The sequence below is a fragment of the Elephas maximus genome, chromosome 7 (genome assembly GCF_024166365.1).
Source record: "Elephas maximus indicus isolate mEleMax1 chromosome 7, mEleMax1 primary haplotype, whole genome shotgun sequence".
In the NCBI taxonomy this organism is placed as follows: Eukaryota; Metazoa; Chordata; class Mammalia; order Proboscidea; family Elephantidae; genus Elephas; species Elephas maximus.
In genome coordinates this window covers 48462600-48485668 of record NC_064825.1, presented here as the reverse complement: position 1 = coordinate 48485668, position 23069 = coordinate 48462600, and the positions used below count along the sequence as shown (strand labels likewise).

Sequence of the window (23069 nt, the reverse complement as noted above, 5' to 3'; positions counted from 1 at the left end):
CTCCCAGAGTCTAAAAAAACAAAGATACCAGGATACCGTATGGGTAATGGGTTATAAGGGACAAGGACAAAGGCCAACAGGCAAGTTAGGGGACTACTACAATCTTCCAGGCAAGAGATGATGGTTTAGACTTGGGTGATAATGGTGGAGGTGATGGGAAGTAGTTGTATTTGAATATATTTCAAAGGCAGAGCTGCCAGAATTTCCTGGTTGGAAAGAAAGGCATTAAGGAGGATTCCGAGGGCTCTGGGCTGAACAACTAAATTGGAAGGAGAGAGTACCTGTTAACTGAGACGAGGAAGACTGAGGGAGAAAAAGGTTTGTGGAATAAATCTGGAATTCAGTTTTGGACATGATGAAGTGAGATATCTATAGACATCCGAGGGGAGATGCTGAGTAGGCAGTTGTACATATGAGTCTGAGTCTGAGGACAGGCCTGGGTTAAGATAACGATTTGGGAGTCTTTAGCATACAGAGGGGGCTTAAAGCCTTGAGGCTGTGCAGAATTACCTAGAAAGTAAGCATGAACAGAGAAGAGAAGCCTGAAGACTGCCTTACGGAATTCCAATATTAAGAGGTTGGGGAAAAGGATGAACCAACAAAGAAGGCTGAGCAGGAGCAGTCAGTGAGGGAGGAGGAGAGCCAAGACAGAATGATGCCTCAGAACAAGTGAAGAAATTGTTCAAAGGAGAGAGATCAACTATGTCACATGCTGCTAAGAGGTCTAATGAGTTGGGCACTGAGATTTGATAACTGGATTAGGAATATGGAGGTTTTCCGTAACCTTGGAGAATCTCCCCTTCCTCCTGTGGTGCGAGGTAAAAGTCTGATTAGAATGGGAGATCACGTGGGCTCCAGTATGGAGAATGGATAAAGCCAAAAACCAAACCCATTGCTGTTGAGTCAACTGCGACTCAGTGACCCTCTGGGACAGGGCAGAACTGCCCCATAGGGTTTCCAAGCAGTGGCTGTGGATTCAAACTGCTGACCTTTTGGTTAGCAGCTGAGCTCTTAACCACTGCACCACTAGGCCTCCGGAGAATGGACAGTGGTGGATAAAGTGTGGATATGAGTGAGGCTATGCTCCTTAAAAGCAAGGATGGCCAGACTTTGTCTTATGTACTTTGGACATGTTATCAGGAGGGACCAGTCCCTGAAGAAGGACATCATGCTTGGTAAAGTAGAGGGTCAGCGAAAAAGAGGAAGACCCTCAATAAGAAGGACTGACACAGTGGCTGCAACAATGGGCTCAAACATAGCAACGATTGTGAGGATAGTGCAGAATCGGGCAGTGTTTCGTTCACTGTACGTAGGGTCGCTATGAGTTGGAACTGACTCGATGGCACCTAAAAATAACAAAAACAACAGTTAGATATAGTCACGGGGGAAATGACTGGAGCTAGACAATGGAATGGGGAGATGATATTTAGGGGGTAGAAATAACAGGCCTTGGTAATGGATTGGCTATAGGTTGTGCGAGATAAAGGAGTAGGAGGAATGAAAGATGACCTCTATGCAACTGGCAGGAGTAACTAAGTAGATGGTGGTTGAATTTACTGAGATAAGGAATGTAGGCAGTAGAGCAAAGGAAGACTACAAGCTCAGTACTGGACATAGTGAAATGCTTGTGACACATGAAAGAAAAGGCATCTAGTATGTACCTGGATCTACATATGTCTACAGCATGAAGACATGGAACACAGAGAGGTCTGCACTGAAGATAAGGATTTAAGAATCATCAAACTGTAAATCATAACTGAAGCAATCAGAGTGGTTCAGATTTTCCTGAGAGAGAAAATGTACAAGAGCAAAGACACAGCACCGAGGAGAATAACATGTAAAGAAAATTACTTCTGTTCTCATCTTCTACCTGTCTCCTCCCGTTTAGGGAAGCTGATGAAACTAGTTTGCTCATAAGCAGCTAAGCATAAAAAAAAAAGCATACAGAATCAGAAATAACTTTAAAACAAGGAAGCTACTGCACTAAAGTTATTTTATCACAAGAGGGAAATGAAAGCAGAAGTAGCTGGATGCTTATATGGCAGTCCTACTAAACCAACAATCCTATCTCCTTCCCTTTTTGAAGAAGTGACAACCATAAATGAGGTGGTCATGGGTAAGGGGAGTTAAGGGCAGCCTCTAACAGATGGCTCCCTCCCCTATCTGTGTGGCACTTGGCACTCTGCAGTACAACCACCCTGTGAGGCTCGATAAGCCTATCTGACAGATGAGGAAGCAAACTCAGAAAGGTCTGAATACTTAACTGATGTCACAAAGAAGCCTGTATCCACTATACTGGGGGGAAAAGGAAGGGAAAAACCTGTTTCACAAATGCTTCAAGTGAAGATTGTCTGTGTTCAGGTGCATCAGTCTAATGTGGGCTGAAGGGTTAGGTCCTCCCTTAGATCCTGTAGTGAGGATCACCAGAGCAACTGACCCAGCACTTACAAACCCTCTCCTATTCCAGGCATGGATCACTTGCCCTGGTCCTGCAGTAGGTCAGCTACATATACAGCAACTCCAAGAACACTGGCTGAGAAGAACCCAGCAACCTCTTAAAATGCTCCCCCCCTTCAGCCTCCAGGCTGGCCTTATGAGGAGGTAGAATAGAGTCCTCAAAAGGGGATACACTTCTGCACTCCCCTCCTACTCTCACTTGACTGTGCCTGAAACATTATTGAGAAAATAGAAACCTCCATCAAACGGGAAACCCCACCTACGAATCTCTAATCCTATCTGCTTTAGCACCCATCTTCTCTGCCTTCTTTCATGCTACAAGGGAGAATTTTCTTCCTCCTCTAAAGGGCCAATACCTCCAGATATGCTCTGGATCCTGTGCCCTCTCTGACCCAAGGACTGTTCTTTCTATTTTCTCTTCCCCTCCTGCATCTTTCCCCCCTTCTCTCTTTCTCTACTGGATCACTGCATTAGCAGATAAAAAGCTGTAGATGGTCCCATATTAAAAACACGAAACCAAAAAAAACTTTCCCCTTGCACACCCATGTTCATTGCAGCATTATTCACAACAACAAAATAATGGAAAGAACCTAAGTGCCCATCAACAGATGAATTGATAAACTGTGATACATACACACAATGGAATACTATGCAATGATAAAGAATGATGAATTTGCAAAACATCTCACGACATGTGAAACTGGAGGGTATTATGCTGAGTGAAAAAAGTCAATCACAAAAGGACAAATATTGTACGAGACCACTATTATAAAAAGTCAAGAAAAGGTTTGCACACAAAGAAAAATTCTCTGATGGTTACCAGGGTTGGGAAGGGGAGAAAGGGAAAATCACTAACTAGACAGTAGACACGTGTTAACTTTGGTGAAGGGAAAGGCAGTACACAATACGGGGGAAGTCAGCACAATACAACCAAGGCAACGGAAATCACTGAGAGGAATGCAAGAACAAAAGGCAATGGCAGTAAATACTATAACATATACAATCCTGCAATGACAGTAATAAAAATAATTTATGAGTGGATACATAGGTAGATATGTATACAGAACAGGTTGGGAGAGGGTGTATGGGAATACACTCACATGCATATACAGGTTTGACTGTGGATATTTCTACACATGTGCTGCGTGTATATTCATACATATAATAGAGCACACAAGGGAAAACAAAAAAAAACCCAGTGCCGTCGAGTCGATTCCCACTCATAGTGACCCTATAGGACCGAGTAGAACTGCCCCATTGAGTTTCCAAGGAGCGCCTGGTGGATTTGACCTGCCGACCCTTTGCTTAGCAGCCGTAGCACTTAACCACTACGCCACCAGGGTTTCCTTCACAAGGGAAAAAGCCATGGAAATTTCACAGACGTAACCAAATGCCTCCAGTGTCTGAGTTATTGGGCTTGAAGGCTAGAGACCATAGTCTTGGGAGACATCCAGGTCAACTGGCATAACAGTTCACGGAGACAATGTTCTACATCCTACATAAGTGAGTAGTGACTAGGGTCTTAAAAGCTTTCGAGCGGCCATCTAAGATACAATTATTGGTCTCTTTCCTTCTGGAGCAAAAGAGAGTGTCATGGATTGAATTATATCCCCCCAAGAATGTGTGTATCAGTTGGGCTGGGCCATGATTCCTGGTATCGTATGACTTTGCTATATGTTGTAAATCCTGCCTCTATGATGTTAATGAGGGAGGATGGGTGGCAGTAGTGTTAGTGAGGCATGACTCAACCTACAAGACTGGATTGTGTCTTGAGGCAATCTCTGGAGATACAAAAGGAAGAAGCGAGCAAGCGGAGAGCGGAGGGACGGGGGACCTCATACCACCAAGGAAACAGTGCCAGGAGCAAAGCATGTCTCTTGGACCCGGGGTTCCTGCGTGAAGAAGCTCCTAGTCTGGGGGATGATTCATGAGAAGGCTGACAGAGAGAGAAAGCCTTGCCCTGGAGCTGACACCTTGAATTTGGACTTTTAGCTTACATTACTGTGAGAAAATAAACTTCTCTTTGTTAAAGCCATCCACTTGTAGTATTTCTGTTATAGCAGCACTAGATGACTAAGACAGAGAGTGAAGAAAACCAAAGACTCAAGGAAGCAATTAGTCCACAGGACTAATGGACCACAGGAACCACAGCCTCCACTAGTGTGAGACCAGAAGAACTAGATGGTGCCTGGTTACCACTACTGACCATTCTGACTGGGATCACAGTAGAAGGTCCCAGTTACAGTGGGTGGGAAAAAAAAAAGAACAAAATTCTTACTGGTCTGAGACAGACTGGAGGAACCTCTGAGACTACAGCCCTTACCCAAACCACTGCCATCGAGTCGACTCCGACTCATAGTGACTTATATAGCCCTTAGACACCCTTTTAACTTGAAATGAAGCCACTCTCAGAGATCACCTTTCAGCTGAAAAGACAGGCCTATAAAATAAACAGTAACACCTGTGAGGAAAGTGCTCCCTAGAACAATCATCTATATGGGAACAAAAGGACAATATCAGACCAAAAGCAAAGATGAAAAGGCAAGAAGGGGCAGGAAAACCAGACGAATGGAAACGGGGAACTCAGGGACGTAACAGGGAGAGAGCTGACACATTGCGGGGATTGCAATTTCATGTAACAATGTGTGTATAAATTATTGAATGGGCAGCTAATCTGCTCTGTAAATCTTCACCTAAAGCACACACCAGAAAAAAAAAAAAAAAAGGAGAAAGAAAATATTGGTATTGAAATACCTTCCCTTGACCCCATATATCATTCCAGCCACTATCCTATTTCTCTGCTCCATGGTCACAGCTGAATTTATCATCAATTACTTAAAATTTTAACCACATATGATTTTATGATTTCATTACATAATATACCAAAGGGCCTCTGTAATACATGTAAATTATGAAGCATAATAAAAAATAAATACCCATAAACCTACAACCCAATCTAAAAACTAAAACTTTATTAATAATGTGCTCTTCCTCCCAATTCCATTCCTTGCCTTCCTATCAAAGGTAACTACTGTACTGAATTTTTGCTTCTCATTACTCCCTCTTTTTAAACAGCATTTTCAACATATATGTATCTTAATATATCCCTAACAAAATTTATTTAGTGCTGATTGTTTATGAGCTTTATATAGCATTATATTTTATGTACTTATGTAGTTTTCTTTTTCAGTCAACACTATGTTTCTAAGATTTATCCATATATTGTGTATAAATGTAATTCATTCACTGTCATTTTGTATAATCCATTGTTTAAATATCCCACAATTTCAAGTTTTTATATTTTTCCATCTCTGAACAGTATTGCTGTGAATATTCTCCTGATGCACACGTACAAGTTTACCTGGAGTATATTCCTAGGATGGACTTAGGGTAATTATAAGGTAAAGTCAAATCATATCTCACAGAGATTATACCTATTTATCGAAGCCCTGGTAGTGCAGTGGTCAAGAGCTTGGCTGCTAACCAAAAGGTCAGCTGTATGAATCCACCAGCCGCTCCTTGGAAACCCTATGGGGCAGTTCTACTCTGTCCTATAGCATTGATAAGAGTCAGAAATGGCTCGACAGCAACAGGCTTTGGTTATGAGATTTCTTTTTGATATATACCCTTGCCAACATTTGAGATAGGAACAGCTTTCTTAATTTTTGCCAATCTTGTGAGTTTGTAAATTGGTATCTTATTGTAGTCTTAATTTTAATTTCTTTGATTATTAATAAGGTTGATTATCTCTTTGTGCTTATCTGCTATTAGCCTCTTTAGTAAAATGCCTTTAAATGCTTTGATTCCATTTTGGATCATCTTTTTCTTATTGATTTGTGGGAGGTTTTTATATATTCTGGATGTTAGACATTGTTAGTAATGTGTGTTGCAAATCTTTTCCTAATTCACAGTTTATCCTTTTCTTTGTGGTACATTCTGGTGAACACAGTTTCTTAAACTTGGTTAACCAAACTTATTAATCTTTTCTTTTATAGGAAGCTACTTTGTATCTTATTTAAGAAATCCTTCCTTACCCCAAGGTTACAAAGGTATTGTTTTCTTTGAAAAGTTTTACCTTTCATCTTTGAGTTTTAATCCACCTGGAATTGACTTTTAACGTATAACGTGAAGCAGGAATTCAATTTCTTTTTAGGCAATACCAGCAGAATTACTCAGCCAAGCCTAGTCTAAATTGCCAACTTAGGCTCAATTTTAGAAACTCGTAAGTCATTAGAAAGTTATTTAGAAAATTTCTCAATTTAGACATTGTTATGGATTCAATTGTGTCTCCCAGGAATATGTGTTGCGAATGCTAACCCCTATCCCTGTGGTTATGGTGTAACAGATTACTTTTATGTGGACTTTCTTGCCATGGTCTTGTACCTCCTACCTAACAACCTCCCTCATCTCTAACCTTGAAGAGAAGATGCGACATTTGGCTAATCTCTAAGACTGTAGGAAGACATAACATACTAGTCTTTGATGTCACACTGGCCCTTACTGTGTAACGCCAAGGTGAGAATTTCACATATAAACCCTGAATTTCTGCTCACTTACTGAGAGAATACAGAGACAGAGTATCACTCTCTCAACTCTAACACTCTCCAAAGAGGAGACCCTGCCAGAGGTGCAGGCTGAGACTCTGCCCGCCGCCATTGACCTTGGATCCTAGCTAAGGGGAACCTCCGTGGAGTATGAGCCATGGTCAAGCCTTCCTCCGGACATCTCTGGTTAAAGGTAAAAGCCTGAAGTCTAAAGATCTGGACTCCAACCATTGAACTAACATTGTAATTGTCAATTATGATTCTCCAATTCTAAATGAGTGTTACAAAGTCTTACTTGCATGACTTGCCATGGCTAGCTTGCAATAAACTAAATGAGTTCATGTAAGTCAAACCTGGGTAGCTCTGTATTAATTTCTAAGATTAAATCGTATACCACAGAGGATGGGTTGAACAGCAGACTGGACACAGCAGAAAAATTAGTGAACTCAAATAAAAATTATCTAAACTTGAAGGACAGAGAGAAAAAGAGAATGAAAAAATATAGAACATTGTTTGATACTTGTGTATAATATCAAACAGGGTAACATACATGTAATAGGAGTCTCAGAAGAAGAGGATAGAAAGAGGAATCCCGGAAGAAAAATTTTAAGGGATAGTAATTGAAAATTTCCCAAAATTTATGAAAGACTCATCAGGAGATCCCAAGCAGGAAATTAAAAAGATGCTCACAACCATGGACATGATAGTCTAAGTGTTGAAAACCAAAGACAAACTCTTAAAAGCAGCCAGAGAATAAATGCCAGATTATATTCAGAGCAACAAGAATCTTGGCTGTTTCTTGTAAGAAACAATGGAAGCCAGTGGAATTGTATCTTTAAAATGCTCAAAAGAAAAAAAAAATCAACTTAGAATTCTTTTTGAATATTGAAATATCTTTTGATGAAGGCAAAATAAAAACATTTTTCAGACAACTGAAGCTGAAAGAATCAGTTACGAGTAGATCCATATTACACAAAATTCTAAAAGAAGTTTTTTGGGCTGAAGGTAAATGATACCAGATAGAAATCTGGATTTGAAGGAGGTATGAAGGACATCAGAAATGGTAAATATGTGGGTAGATACAAAAGAATATTTTTTGTCTTAAATTCTTCAAAGTAAGGCCACTGTTAAGGCCTTCAGAGATCTCAAGCACTGTCAAGATTGATTATGGAACCCCTGCTCAAATGTAATTCACAATTAAATCTAAAAAAAAAAAAAAGTAAAAGTAAAAGGAAGTCAATCAAAGTTCTGACATCTCACAGTAACTGTTCAAATGCTTTTCAAAAAACTCTTACTTTTTTTTTCCTCCCTCTTAATTTTGGTGTCTCTATTTGCTAGTGCCCTGAACATATATTCGTTATCAAATAATGAGAGACGATAGGGTGACCCAACAATTCTGGGATTTCAGTGCTGAAACTGGGACAATTCTGAGCAAGCTGTGATGGTTGGTCATCTTAATTGGGGCCCAAATTAAGGTCCTGAGGAGAGAGGTGGCCCTGAGAGTAGCAGTCAGCACAGTTTTGCTGGGGGCAAGAAAAAAGGTCATAAAGTGTATGACACTTGCTGTCTGCATGAAATTAGACTTGCCCTTTAACTGAAGCAAAAATTCTTATTTCTCCCTCTCCCACCCTTTGTATCCTGTGTTTAATACTTCAAAGACATTATGTCCGCCTGGGAGTTGGTGTATCATGAAGCAAAAACAAAAAGCAGGGATGACATTTTGCCTTCTCTTTGGAACTATAACCCCAGCCCCTCAGGATACTTCTGGTCTGATCCCATCTTTTATCAATGTGCTCTGGGAAAGTATATAAAATGTTTAAATGTTAATTGCTAAATGAAACCTATTAAAAAGAAGGCAATTGGCTGGAAAAACATACCATAACCAGGTATCGTGATTTTCAGGTGGTAAATGGAAGATTATAGAATATGAAGTCACACAATCCAAATTTCTGTTCCACCACTTACTCATTGGGTGACTCTGGGCAAGTGACTTAACATTTATACATCTCATTTTCCCAAATATATATGTAAGACGGAAATAGTAATACCTCGTAAGTTTGTATAGGAAGCTCTGAGTCTCAGTTTCCTCATCTGTTAAATGGGGATAATAATGGTAAACCTATGTCACTGGGTTGTTGGGGGAATTAAATGAGTTTACATATGTGAAGTACTTAGAATTATGTGTTGAATAAGGGTGAGTTATTATTATTAACAAACAAGCTAATCCATTTCCTTTACAGCTTGTATCACTTCCTGAAATTATCTTGTTTTTAAGCTCCATGAGCCACAGGCTTTGTGCCTAGTTCACCTCAACACCTAGAACAGTGCCTGGCACACAACAGACCTGATGCTCCCTTCTCTGCTATATAACTGCAATTACTCTTTCAAGATCACCAATGACCTCCATGCTGCCAAATCTGACAGACAATCCATTCTCCATTCAGCACCCAGGGTGAGTTCTTTAAAATTTAAATCAGTTTATCACTCCCCTGTTTAAAGCTTTTCATTGATATCCTTGCATTTAGAATAAAATCTAAACTCCTTTCCATGGTTCACAAGATCTGTACAATGAAGGGTGGAGCGGGCCTTCTACCTCACTGTGCTAGTCTCTATTTTCCAGTCTCAGTGGCTTTCTGTAAGTTCCTAAATTATGCCAAGCTCTTTTCAGCCACAGGACCTTTGCATTTGATGTTTTCTCTGCCTGGAATACTCTTCTCTAAGTTCCTTACATGGCTGGCTCCTTCTCAGTATAGTAGTTAGGAACACACATTCTGAAACCATACTGCTTGGGTTCTAATTCTGACTCTACCACTTACTACCTGCGTGACAGTGGCAAGTTACTTAACCTCTCTTGTGCCTCAGTTGCCTCACCTTAAAATAGGAATAATAATAATAATATGTACCTCATTGGGTAACTCATTAAATGAATTAATATACAGTGCTTAGAATGGCCTGGTACTTGTTAAGCACCACTATGATCATGATCTTTCAGGTGTCAGCTTAAACACTGCCTTTTCAGAGAGCCTGTTTTTTATCATAGCACCTAGTACTCACCACAATCTGTAAATATTTTATCTTTTGTTTACTTGATGATGCCCAAACAGAATTTGGATCTTCTGTGTCTTATTTACTATTACAGGCTCAGCATCCAGCACAATGCCTGATACAGAGTAGGCGTTCCTCTGCTCATACTGCCTTTGCTTAGCTGGAGTTTCCACGGCAGTCAGTATACATTCCGTAGCCAACTCGTTTTTGTGTTTCTGCACTGTTCCTTTCTTCCACATGTCAGGCTTAGCTTTTGCTCTTACACTTTTGCTTTTCCTTATTTTTCCTGAGCTCTTTGCCTACTGATGAGCCCACAATACATGCTCAGTACAAGCTTGAGGAGTGATCGCAGTTGCTGCCTTTCAAGAAAGATGGCCCAGAGCAGCTCTACATTCTGCACACACTTTTACAAAGGAAGAGACAATGATTCTATAAGAAATAGTGAGGTCAGCTGGCTGTTCTCTTACCTGATCTGCTGTGGTTGGTGGCGGCAAATCTGCAGAGAGCGAGAGCATCCGCAGGGAGGCCTCCAACTGCTGGGGAGGCAAAAAGAAGTTGGGCACCACAATGGGCTCTGGGCTGTAATAGCTGTTAAGGGACAAATTTCTAAGGGACAGATTTCTACCCTCCTGCCAGGCCAGGGTCTCCACTGACCTCATTCATCGCCATTCATGTTTCTTTTACTGATTATTTCTATTTACGAATCCTTTGCTCACACGGTTCCTACCCGTAAAGTCTCTCCCACTCCTAACAAATCATACTCTATTACGGCTCAGTTCAAATCTTGCCTCCTCCAGGAAGCCTTCTCCTAATCTTAGCCCAGTGATCCTTCCTTCCTCATATCACAGAGCATGATCGGCAACACAGGATAATGCTTGATTATTTAGTGCGACATGGTTGTTTCCCCAATATTCCCTAAGCTCCTCAGAGGGCAGAGGTGGTATAGTTTCCTTCAGTCACCTCACTACTCTCCCTTCCCTATAGCCCCTCATAAGGATGGGAGGCAGCAAGTGAATAATACTTGCTAATGGCCTCCTGGCCAAAAACTGACCTGTTGGAAGTCAATCAGACAGTGTGGGGTGGAAGGGTGGCTCCAGGGACTGTGTCTTAGGTTGGAGGGAGACGCCTGACACTGAAGAAGGGCCTGTCCTACTGGTAGCTGTCTATTCACATGCAGGATGAGAACATAAGGGGATTAGAACAGAAGTGCCTGTGGACACAGCTGAACCACCCAATCTGGTTATGAGTCCTAGAAGGCAGGTACCATATCTTGCACTTCTCTGTATCCTCCTGAGGTGCTCTACAAATTTATTGAAATCAAAGCACTGATTGAGTTTGGTTGAACTTCAGAGGTGAGGGATTATTTTGATGTTCCAATTTTTTGTTCCTTTTCAATAATTAAAGGAGGCCTGGTGGCACCGTGGTTAAGTGCTGGGCTGCTAATCAAGAGGTAGGGGGTTTGAACCCTCCAGTTGCTCTTCAGGAGAAAGATGTGGCAGTCTGTTTCCATAAAGATTTACAGGCTTGGAAACCCTATGAGGCAGTTCTACTGTCCTACAGCGTTGCTATGAGTTGGAATTGACTCTATAGCAGTGCGTTTGGTTTTGAGTTGGGTTCAATAATTTTAGCAAATAGCCGAGTGTGGTTCCTATTCAAATCAAGTTTTCTATTTTATTATTATTCTTTCATGCTAGACTTTGAACTCCAAGGGGGCAGGGATATCTGTCCCCTTCATAGTTGTATTTCTGTCACCTAGCACCTATCATAGTACATGGAACACAGTTAAGTGCTTAATAAATACCGACTGAATGAATGAAATGCATCTATTCCTTGCTTTGGTTTAAGCCCCTAATTTTTCTGTAGAGGTGGGGGTGGAGTTTGAGATCCTAAAGGGAAAGGGCCCTGCCTTTTGAGTGCAGGCCGTCTCAAGAGGCCGGGGGGGAGGCAGGGTATATTTGTTGATGCTGTGCGGAAGGCACAGCTTTGCTGTGAGGTGTCAGTGGTGTGTCTAAAGCACTGCAACTCCTTTCAGTCCATCACCTTGTTCCTCTCTCTCCATCGTTAAGCTCTTCTCAGCTTATGAAAATGCTCAAGTCTTCCATTTAGGGGAAAACAAAACAATCCTGACCTTGCGTTCTCTACTAGTTACCCCTGAGATCTGTCACTTACTAGATGAATAACTTCAGGAGGGTTCACTTTTTGCGCCTCGGTTTCTTTGTAAAAGAGGTATAATAACAGTATATTTTGTTTCGAGGATTAAATGAGTTTATACATACAAAACGGTTAGAACGATGAGCATTCAATAAATGTGACATTTCTTTCACTGACCATACACTCTGAGCACATTCAAACTGACTGTAATGGCAGCCATGTCAGAAGCCAAGACAGAACTCCAGAGGAGGCAGTCTGCTTTCAGTGCTATCTCCAGCCATCTGACCCTATAAGCCCTTGCTGAGCCCATACCCACTACCCTTAGGTTTCTCTGTCTTGCATCAAGAATCACATCTGAATGGTGCTTTTGTTTCTATTTGTTTGATTTTTTTTTCAAGAACCCTGTGAAACTGTGATAGTTCAATCTACATTTACCGATCACCTCTCTATGCAAAGTCTGGTACTGGGGCCAGAAAAAAAAGACAAGAACCCTGATCTGGGGAAGTTATGTTCTGGTGGGTAAAGGATTAGTGCCTTCATTTTATAGGTGAACACTGAGGCTCAGAGAGGTTAAACTATATGCCCAAAGTCACACAAGTAATAAGGAGTTGGATCTACAAGGGTCTAGAAGACAGACTCCCTGACTTCTAGTAGAGAAAAGAGCTCTATTCAATAAAGCAAAGTACTTTACCTAACAGCAATAACCCTGCTTGTTGGGATGCCAGGTGAGTTGATCTGAGCAGCTTATTAGGCTATGGTGGTAGGGTCTGTTGATGGTCCCAAGTGTCTCCCTTTCCCTCTAACTTGCCAGTCTGCATTTCAAGGAGGGAGGGGGGATTGACAGATGCCCCTTCACTCCATTAACAATGCCAGACTGGGGGCTTGGGCCAGTCCATCTCAATACCGTCCACTTCCCCTTGGTGCCATCACTTGCTCCATATATATAATTAAAAAAAAATTAGTTCTTACACAAGTCATTATATAAATCTGAGCCTCAGTTTCCTCACTTGCAAAAGAGAAATGATGATATCTACCTTAAAGATTTGCTGTGATGATTGAATAAAACACATATGTAAGTGCCTGGCACAGAGCAAATCCTCAATCAATGGTAGTACTCTTCCTCCCCCTCCCTGTGTCCTCCACTTCTATTTTAACTGAGATGAATGGTCTCATTCCATAGATCAATAGCCTTGCCTTCAGTTGGTAAAATATCCCACAGATTAATCACATAAATCTAGCTAGGCTGGGTTAGTGAATATGCTACCAACACCTAGACTCAATTCAAGGTATTATGCTTCAGAAGGCTGGTGTTAATGGTAAAATTGTAAGCACCTTCTCAGTGCAAGAAGGAGCCTTGGTAGCGCAGTGGTTAGGCCTCGACTGCTAACTCAAAGGTCGGCAGCTGGAACCCACCAGCTGCTCCATGGGAGAAAGATGTGGCAATCTGCTTCTGTAAAGATTATAGCCTTGGAAACCCTATGGTGCAGTTTTACTCTGTCTTATAGGGTCACTATGAGCCAGAATCAACTTGACGGGCAGTGGGTTTGGTTTTGTCAGTGCAGATAAGCCTTTCAAAGGAGGGTCTTCTCATGCCCCTCAGCACGTTACATGAGGGTGCCCACTGCTCATGTTCATGCTAAGTTAGTCTAAGCACCAGCATCCAAAGTGCCCAGAGCTGGCTTGCAGGGCCACTGTGGGAAACACCAAAGGATACAGAAGGAGATTCTGTCTTGTTGACACCTCTGAACCAGGTGTTACTTGCTTCTGCCTGATGTCAGACGAGTTGATGGGTGGCCCCTTATGGTTTTCTCTTCTGGTTTGGGAGGCTAGGTGTACAGAGAGTTTCTCAAAGCTATCAGTAGAGTCACTTGGCTCACTGGAGGCAACCTCATTCTCAGTCTGAGGCTCTGGTTTGGGCTCCTTTTCCTCGCTTGCCCTTGATGAACTCCATCCAACAAAGGTGTTGCTCTGTTGGGTTCCTGAAAGTGTCAGGTGTGAGATGAGCTGAGGGTTTGCTGAGGCAGGCTCTTCAACCTTGGTCTTAGAGGATCCATCCTCACACGGAACATGACTTTGGCTAGGAGAACCCTTTCTAGGCAGGTGAAACTTAGCAGCCCTTTCTGGGCTGGAGAGAAAGCTACTTCTGACCTGAAGCTCCTCCCTGGGGGAAGGCTCTGAAGAAGGACAAGAGGGACTTTCTCTCTGCACCTCATTAGGCTGAAGACTGATGACTTCACTTGTGTCTGAAACAAAACTGGACCAAGGGCTGGTTTTGTCTGTCACGGTGGTGATCTCATTTAGAGTCCTGGGCTCAATGATGTCTTCTTCATAGTCCTCATCGCTGTAGGCCAGGCCTGCCTCAGTGTCCTCACTGCTCTGCATCTTTGTAAACATCAGTGATTCAGCATCATTTTTGGGTGCTGTATGTCCCAGAGCCTCATGGAGCATTCCCCTCCCATCTGAAGTCTCTTCAAGAGTAGGGGGAGAAGGGGAATTTGTGCCCCTATCTGGAGCTCTTGCCAACGGGTGGTATGAAGTTCTGCTTCGTTCTTGTATGGCCTCTGTGTCCTGAGCATCTGGGAGGATGGTAACCTCTTGGCTTCTACTTCTGGCTTGGTGAGAACTCAAAGACACTTGAGAATTCCTGGTGATAGTCTGCAGATCTGAACAGCAACACATTAGCACTCTTACTACAAGGCAGGGCCACAGATCACTCAGGTTTCCCACACTAGCCTCTAGCTCCAGAAAGATTCTTGTAGTCAGACTTTGAACAAACGTTAAAGACAGTTAATTCACCCAGGAGTCAGTGAAACTATATTCAAGGCAGTACAATTTCTAGCACTTTATTCTAATATCAGAGGACCAAAATCTAATCTACTTATAATTGTGGATACATCTGTGGAAATGCTTTCAGACTATCTGCTCATACTTAGGAATTCTCAGGAGGTGGAAGTCCTGGCGGGCATGTTCATGCTTCCATTTACTTCAGTAATTACCTATATTAAAAACCAAAATGAGAACACACTTATTTACCTATTGACAACAATTATTAAAACTATTTTACTTGGAAAATAAAAGCCAGGAAATATCTACTACCCAAATGATAAAGGCAGGGGAGGTTTACAGAGAAAATGGAGGCAGCATGGTGTTTTGGAAAGAACACAGGCTTTGAAGTGGGTCAGTCCTGGGTTCAAATCCCTACTGTCACTTGTTAACTATGTGGTTATGAACAAGCTACCTCTCTGAGCCTACTTATCTTTTAAAATGTGATTAACGCCGCCCATATTCTATGGTAAAGAATTTATAGAACAAATGGGCACACAGTATGTGGCACATACATAGGTACTTAAACGGAAGCTGCTAGTCTCCTCAAATTATTTGGGGGATGAAACGGCTTCATTCTATAAGGAGGCACTTAAGAACATGCTGCCACGTAATAGTCTCTCTGTATGCTTCCCCGAGAAACTCTGAGCTTCTCAAAGGTAGGGACCATATGTCTGATTCATGCTGTGCTTCCAGGGCCCAGCAAAGGGTCCAGCACACAGATGTTACATCGATGAAACCCTCAATGACTCACTCTCAAGCTTCACTTGTATCCACTTCTCTCATGGCCTCTTCAAAAAGGTGTACTGAGGTATGGTGGGGGCAGAAGATGTGTTTTAATTTTTTAATACTCACTTTCCTAATGCAATCATATCTCCCTTTCCAAATTCATCCTGTTCTTGTGAAAAGTGCTTCTCCTTCTATCATCCGCTTCCCCAGAACTCACCATTTTCTTCCAGGATAAGGATTAAACTCCCAAGCTTGGCCTCAAGACTCTCCAGCTTCAATCCTTCAATACATTTCTCTCTCCTTTTTAATATATCCCTTTAAAGGGACCCACCATTTGCTCCCACCTCTACCCTAAACAAGGCTCCTTCTGTTTTGCTCTTATACTTTCTTTCTGGGGGGAAGTGAGTTGGCTTGACTATAAGCTTGATGTAGGCAGAGACAATGCCTGTCTTGTCCACTACTGTATCCTTCCACAACTAGTAAGAGAACAGTGCCTAGCATAGTTGGTGCTCCATGAATAGTTGACTGAATATCTTCAAGCAAGTGTATGTCTGGGGCCCTGGATACCAACAGGTTAGGCATCTGGGTAAGAAGGTTTGTACCTAGTGTCAATCATGGCATTTCCCTACCCCTTCCCCGCCCACCTTTAAACAGAGAAAACTGAATTTATTCATCCCTGGGTGGAATCTGCACATTTTGCTAGAAAGCCAAGTACGTGCTAAAAATCTTGATCTGGTTGATTTCAAAATGTTCCCCAAAGCTTCCCTGATAAGATTTCCAGCTTTCACTCTGGATTCCAATTCAGTAGGATGGAGCAGGACCCAGTAATCTGTATTTTAAAATAAGGGCCCCAGGTAGTTGTTATACTCAGACAAATTTGGGAAGTACATACTTGTTCTAGAGTTGTCTCAGCCTTGGCTGCACACTGGAATTACCTGGAGATATAAAAACATACTGATGCTTGGGTCCTGCCCCCAGAGATCCTGACGCAATTGATCTATGGGTACAATCTGGATATCTGGATTTTTAAAAGCTTCCTAAATAATTCCAATACGCAGCCAAAATGAGAACCACTGATTTAAGGTGTTTTTCAAAGACTGGACCACCAACATCCAAAATCATCTGGGGATTCTTGTTAGAAATGCAGATTTCTGGGTTCTGTAGAATAAGTATTTTCATATGTTGGTAGTTGATTTTTTGAAAACAGAGTGGCACCGGTTCGTGAACTGATACCTGAAGAACCACTCACCTACCATTCGTCTTCCCCCTCTTTTTTTTTTGGTTGGGGAAAATGACACTTAAGAAGGGAAAGGATATGCTCAGACTCAAATAGCAAGTTCATGCCAGAAACCCATCAAGGACCCAGGTCTCCTGACTCTCAGTCCAATGCTCTTTCCATTGCCCCATTTTCCTGTGCCATACTACTATGTCTTTCCTGTTAAGAGGAAGATGGTGAAAGCTTCTGGTCTTTATTTATCACAGGGGCTTGTGTGAGGGCAGACATCCAAATGCTTTTTGAATGGGCATCTAATAACTTTAACAAGAAGGGTCCTAAGCCATACCTGCGATTAAGGAGCTGACTTGCAACACCAGGTTATTTGATTTCTCCAGGATGCACTGGCTCTCAGGGTTCAGGCTGCTGGCTCCTGGCCCAGGATGGTCCCTATGACTCTCCTGGCACTGTAAGATGGTTGTATGAGACTGAGGGCTGAGGGGTAGGAAAGGCTTGGTGAGCTTCTGGCTGAAATACCGCTGGATCTGATCTAGCTCACTCAGATTCCTCCTGTAAGAAAAGACGGGAAAAGAGCACAAAAGGATCATTCACTAGGGTTACAAGCATCTTCTGTCTCCCTGACATTCTACCACTTGAGCCAGGATCTTAATACCTCTCACTTAGTCTTCTGATACCAGGGCCCTCTATCTCCAATTCACCAATTAATTTTTCACTCTTCTGCCTACAACTCACTGCCGGGGACAGCTTTCTCCCCACTCTGTTTAGCTAATATGGTTCCTCTTCTGACGTCCAGCAAAAATGCCATCTCTTTATAGGGAACCATTCTTGATCAGCATTCTCAGTCATCACTCCCCCTTACTCTGATAGAATGAGGTCCCACTTCAGGGTAACACTGTCCTTTGCTACCTCATAACCATTCCTGATCCTTGAAGCAAGTGACCCTCTTCTAGCAAGCCTTCCCTGACCCTCTAAAAGGGTTTAGGGGCCCCTCCTTTGTGCTTCACAGTTCTTTCTATACTCTTCAGTCATATCAGTTTGTTTTTTTATCAGTCTGCCCAATATACTGTGAGCTTTGTGCAGATTCCTTTGTATCTACTGTACCCAGCCATGTTTGGCACAAAATAAATGAATGTTGAATGGATAAATGGACAAAACCCTTTAATGGGGCTACATTCATTCTTACCACTCACCAATGACATTAGCACCTTCAGTTACTTAGGATTTTACATTTTGTGCTTTCATATACATGATCTTGTTTAATTCTCAGCCAACCAGATAACATCAGTAATTATTATTTTACAAATAATGAATGTAAGATTCAGAGACTTTAAGTGATTTGTTCAGGATAAGTAGCAGTATGTAGCTACTCAGGATTTGAGACTCCAAGTCCTGCGCTCTTTCCATAATAGATGGGCTCTGTCCCCACTGGCTTCACTCCTGCCTCACGCCTCTGTTCATGCTGGCACTTGAGTTCAAGCTACTCCCTGCTTTGTCTTATTCCATGCCACTTTTAAGGTGTAACTCGTATATCTCCTTTTCAAAAGTTTATCATCCCAAATCACTGAGCCACCTCTCAAACTCCTTCATTCTCCACATCTCCATCACACCACCTTCTATCTTAGATTTCCCAATAATTTTCCAGTCATGGGTTAATTCATTTTCCCTAACTAGGCCAAAAGCATCTGGGAAGAGAAAATGATATCTGAAACTTCTCTATTTCTCTCAATATGCCTGGTACAAATGGCAGAGTAGACACTAAACACCTGTGAAGTGAACTGAAAGTCTTTCTCCCCTTTTTTTAGGAAAAGCCTTGTGTGTCTCACAGTCAAATCCAAATTAAATGAGAGGGTAAAGCTGATACTTATTCTATCTCTGAAGGCCATGGCTCTATCAAATCACAGTGGATTTACTCAGGTGTCTATACCCTGGTGTATGCCACATGGATAAACACCTGCTACAGGAACATGCAAACAGATGTAAACTTGAGCTTTAGAAGATATGCAAACCCACTGACTTTGTCAGGGGTGTGGGTACAGAACCAATGGTACAGGAAGGCACATCAACTATTTACAAACACCAAGCTGCAATTTTCTCATTTGTGAAACAGTTATTAATACTTGTCCTGCAGGCCTCAGAGGACCGTTGTGACTCAAATGAGGCACTGTGTTATGGTTCTATGAACCAAAGGAAGTAATGCAAATTACATTATCTTGTTTCATCTCCATCTGGCAGAGAATTCCTCTACAGCAGTGGTTCTCAAAGCCTGGTTCTAGGACTAGCAGCATCAGCATCACCTGGAAACTCGTTAGAAACGCAAATTTTCAGGGACAACTCTAGTCCTAGTGAATCTGGAACTGTGGGGACAAGTCCCAGCAATCGGTGTTTTCATAAGCCCTTCGGGTAATTTTGATACACACTGAATTTTAAGAACCACTGCTGGATGCTTGTAAAGTCAACGTGAGGCTGTGTAGAAGTGAGGGTGGTTATTATTAAGTTTTGGTGAGCAACCTAAAGTTCCTGTATTTATAAAATCAGTCAGGGATGGATTACACAATAAGCAAGGTATGCATTGGCTTAATTGCATTTACTTGCTAATCTGTAGTGCACAAGTGAAGCCCATGAGAAACTGTGCACTACAGATTAGTAATTAAACGCAATTGAGCCTGTGGGTACCGTGCTTACTGGTTAATCTGACCCTGGAATCAGTGACAGAGCCCTCTGAAAGCAATGGAAACTCCCAGCTGAGATTAATCTATGAGGAATTTTATGAGGCTCCATGACCTAACTTGCACGAGAGCCCCATGCTAACCTCCTGGGGCAGTGGTAGCTGATGGAAAAGCAGTACTGCACGTCGCCATTGCCTATTCACCTTGTGCTCTAATATGGCTTCCTGTGTTTTTTCTTAACAGAGAGCCTCACCTGAGAGAAGTCAGAAGTGAGGGATTGGAGGACAAGGACGATGTGATCGGTTTGTCATCACTTGTCAGCACTGCCTCTCCCTGGTGCAGGGATTCATGAAATCGACGAATGTTCTGCACATGCTCTTCATGACGTGATGCCTGGCTTCTTGAGGTACCACTTCTGTGAAGAATAAATGGGGTCAAAGTAAATTCTCAACCAATGAGATAACTCCTATTGTGACAATTAACAAATTGCCCTCCTGAAATGGTACTGCAAATCCACCCCCACTATCGGAGTTCTGGCTTCATCAACTCTTGCTTGGATTACAACTGTCTTTGAAATGATCTTGCCTTCAATCTCACACTGCCTTTAATCCCTTCTACACATTATAGTCTGAGTAATCTTCCAAAAACAAGAATAACCGTATTTATGGAGTACTTATTATGCAGCCCTGGTGCTGCAGTGGTTAACTGTTCAGCAGCTAACCAAAAAGTCAGCAGTTTGAATCCACCAGCTGATCTTGGAAACCCTAGGGGGCAGTTCTATGCTGTCCTTTAGAGGCTCTGAGTCAGAATCGACTTCACAGCAATGGGTTTGGTTTTTGTTTTTTATTCCTTTTGAGCTTTGGCTTCTCCTCTTTTATCTACCCAGTCTGATTCCAATTCATAGCGACCCTGTAGGGCAGAGTAGAATTACTTCCTAGGGTTTCCAAGGAGTGGTTGGTGGATTCGAACTACTGACCTCTTGGTTAGCAGCCTGAGCTCTTAACCACTGCGCTACCAGGGCTCCATTTTAACCTACAGAATAAATTTCAAATTAGTGTGGCATTCAAGAATGTGATTCCAGCAAACTTTTTTTCCATTTTTTTCAATAACAGCTTAAAAAAAAAAATGAGATATAATTCACTTACCATACATTCACCTATTTAAGGGATAAAACTCAATGGTTTTTAGTATATTCAGAGTTGTGCAAACATCACCACAATCAATTAAAAACATATTCGTCACCCCATAAAGAAACCCAGTACTCATTATCAATCACTCCCTATTGCCCTCCAACCCTCCCAGCTCTAGGAAACCACTACTCTACTTTGTCTCTACTAAAAAACAAACAAAAAACATTGCTATGGATTCTATTCTGACTCATAGCAACCCCACAGGACAGGGGTTTCCAAGGTTGTAATCTTTACAGAAGCAGACGGCCACATCTTTCTCCTGCGGAGAAGTGGTGGGTTCAAACCACCGACCTTTTGGTTAGCAGTTGAGTGCTTAACCACTGTGCCACCAGGGCTCCTTCTGTCTCTAGATTTGCCTATTCTGGACATTTCCTATAAATGAAATCATATAATATGCAGTCTTTTGTGACTGGCTTCTTTTTCTTAGCATATTTTCAAGGTTCATCCATGTTGCAGCATGTACCAGGACTTCATTTTTCCCTATGGCTGAATAAAATTCCTTTGTGTGAATAAACCACAGTTTATCCATTTATCCATTCATCAGTTGATGGACGTTTGGGTTGTTTCTACTTTTTTTTGCTACTATGAGTAATGCTGCTATAAAGATTCATGCACAAGTTTTTGTGTGGACATATGTTTTCCCTTCTCTTGGGTATATAACTAGGGGTGGAATTGCTGGGTCATACAGTAACTCTATTTTTAACTTTATGAGGAACTGCTAAGACTTTAGCAAAGCAGTTGCAACATGTTACATTCCCAACAACGAGGGTTCTTTTTTATCTATAGAATAAATGTCAAATTTCTGAGCATGACATGAAAGAACTTGATCCCACCAATTTTTCTTTTTTGTCAGCCATAAAATGAATGAAATTCTGATACATGCTACAACATGAACTCTGAAAACATTACTTACACTTTTATGCAAATAACCTGTGTGTCTTAGTTATCTAGTGCTGCTGTAACAGAAGTACCACAAGTGAAGATCTGACTCTTTTAAACCTAGGAGGCTGGGACTCCACATTTTGAAGTGACTCTGCCTTTGAAACTGATGCAGCCCTGCTTCCTGTGCTCCTTCCAACAGTTCTGCTGATCTCTGAGCTGCTCCAGGGATGGTCCTTTTCTTTTCCTGGAGGACAACAGCTGTAGCTCTTTTGGCCCGTTTCTTGCCTGTAGAATTCCAAGAGACAGACAGCATTCTTTCCTTTTTTCCTGTCCCCTTTAGTCTAAGCTGATGGGTTTTCTGCTGTGGTAGTTGGTTAGATCCATCAGTCACAGGCTTAATCTCTTTAACAAAAGATTGTGTAGCCACATCCTTGGTGAAAATCCTGGGACACATGTCCTTAGTTTGTACAACAGAATTTTCCACATCTTTAACTTTTGTTTTCATTTTGCACAGCTCATCTTTAAGTCTCTTTCCTCTCACATTTTACTATAAGTGGCATGGGGAAACCATGTTGCCCCTTTACGATCTTGCTTAGAAATCTCCTCAGCCAAATATCCAACATACAGATTGAATAGGTAAGGTGAAAGGGTACAACCCTGATGCACACCTTTAAGCTATGCAGTATTCCCTTGTTCTGTTCAAACGACTGTCTCTTGATCCATGTACAAATTCCTTATAAGCACAATTAAGTGTTCCAGAATTCCTATTCTCAGCAATGTTATCCATAATTTGTTACGATCCACACAGTCGAATGCCTTAGTACAGTCAAGAAAACACAGGTAAACATCTTTGCGGTATTCTCTGCTTTCAGCCAGAATCCATCTGACATCAGGAATGATATCCCTTGTTCCATGTCCTCTTCTAAATCCGGCTTGAATTTCTGGCAGCTCCCCATCAGGACTGAAGGAAGACTCATTAACAACCTGCATGAAGCAGATGACGTAACCTTGCTTGCTGAAAGTGAGGAGGACTCGAAGCACTTACTGATGAAGATCAAAGACTACAGCCTTCAGTATGGATTATACCTCAACATAAAGAAAACAAAAAATCCTCACAACTGGACCAATAAGCAATATCATGATAAACTGAGAAAAGACTGAAGTTATCAAGGATTTAATTTTACCTGGATCCACAATCAACACCCATGGAAGTAGTAGTCAAGAAATCAAAAGACACATTGCATTGGCCAAATTGGCTGCAAAAGACCTCTTTGAAGTGGTGAAAAGCAAAGATGTCACCTTGAGGACTAAGGTGTGCTTGACCCAAGCCATGGTGTTTTCAATAGCC

General features: G+C 41.9%; 1 protein-coding gene across 6 annotated transcripts in view; it reads right to left on the bottom strand.

Moving 5' to 3' along the window:
• C2CD3 (C2 domain containing 3 centriole elongation regulator) overlaps nt 1–23069 on the bottom strand; it is a 187131-nt gene that overhangs the window by 28307 nt on the left and 135755 nt on the right. For 5 of the 6 annotated variants that reach the window (XM_049889842.1, XM_049889843.1, XM_049889840.1 and 2 more), the window contains exons 29-32: nt 19903–20064; nt 17312–17532; nt 13912–14860; nt 10514–10625 (exon numbers count right to left, since the gene is read on the bottom strand). In XM_049889842.1, coding sequence (XP_049745799.1) covers nt 10514–10625; nt 13912–14860; nt 17312–17532; nt 19903–20064 — 1444 coding nt within the window. Of the gene's footprint in view, nt 1–10513; nt 10626–13911; nt 15194–17311; nt 17533–19902; nt 20065–23069 lie in introns of those variants that run through there. The other variant, XM_049889846.1, reaches the window with a different exon arrangement.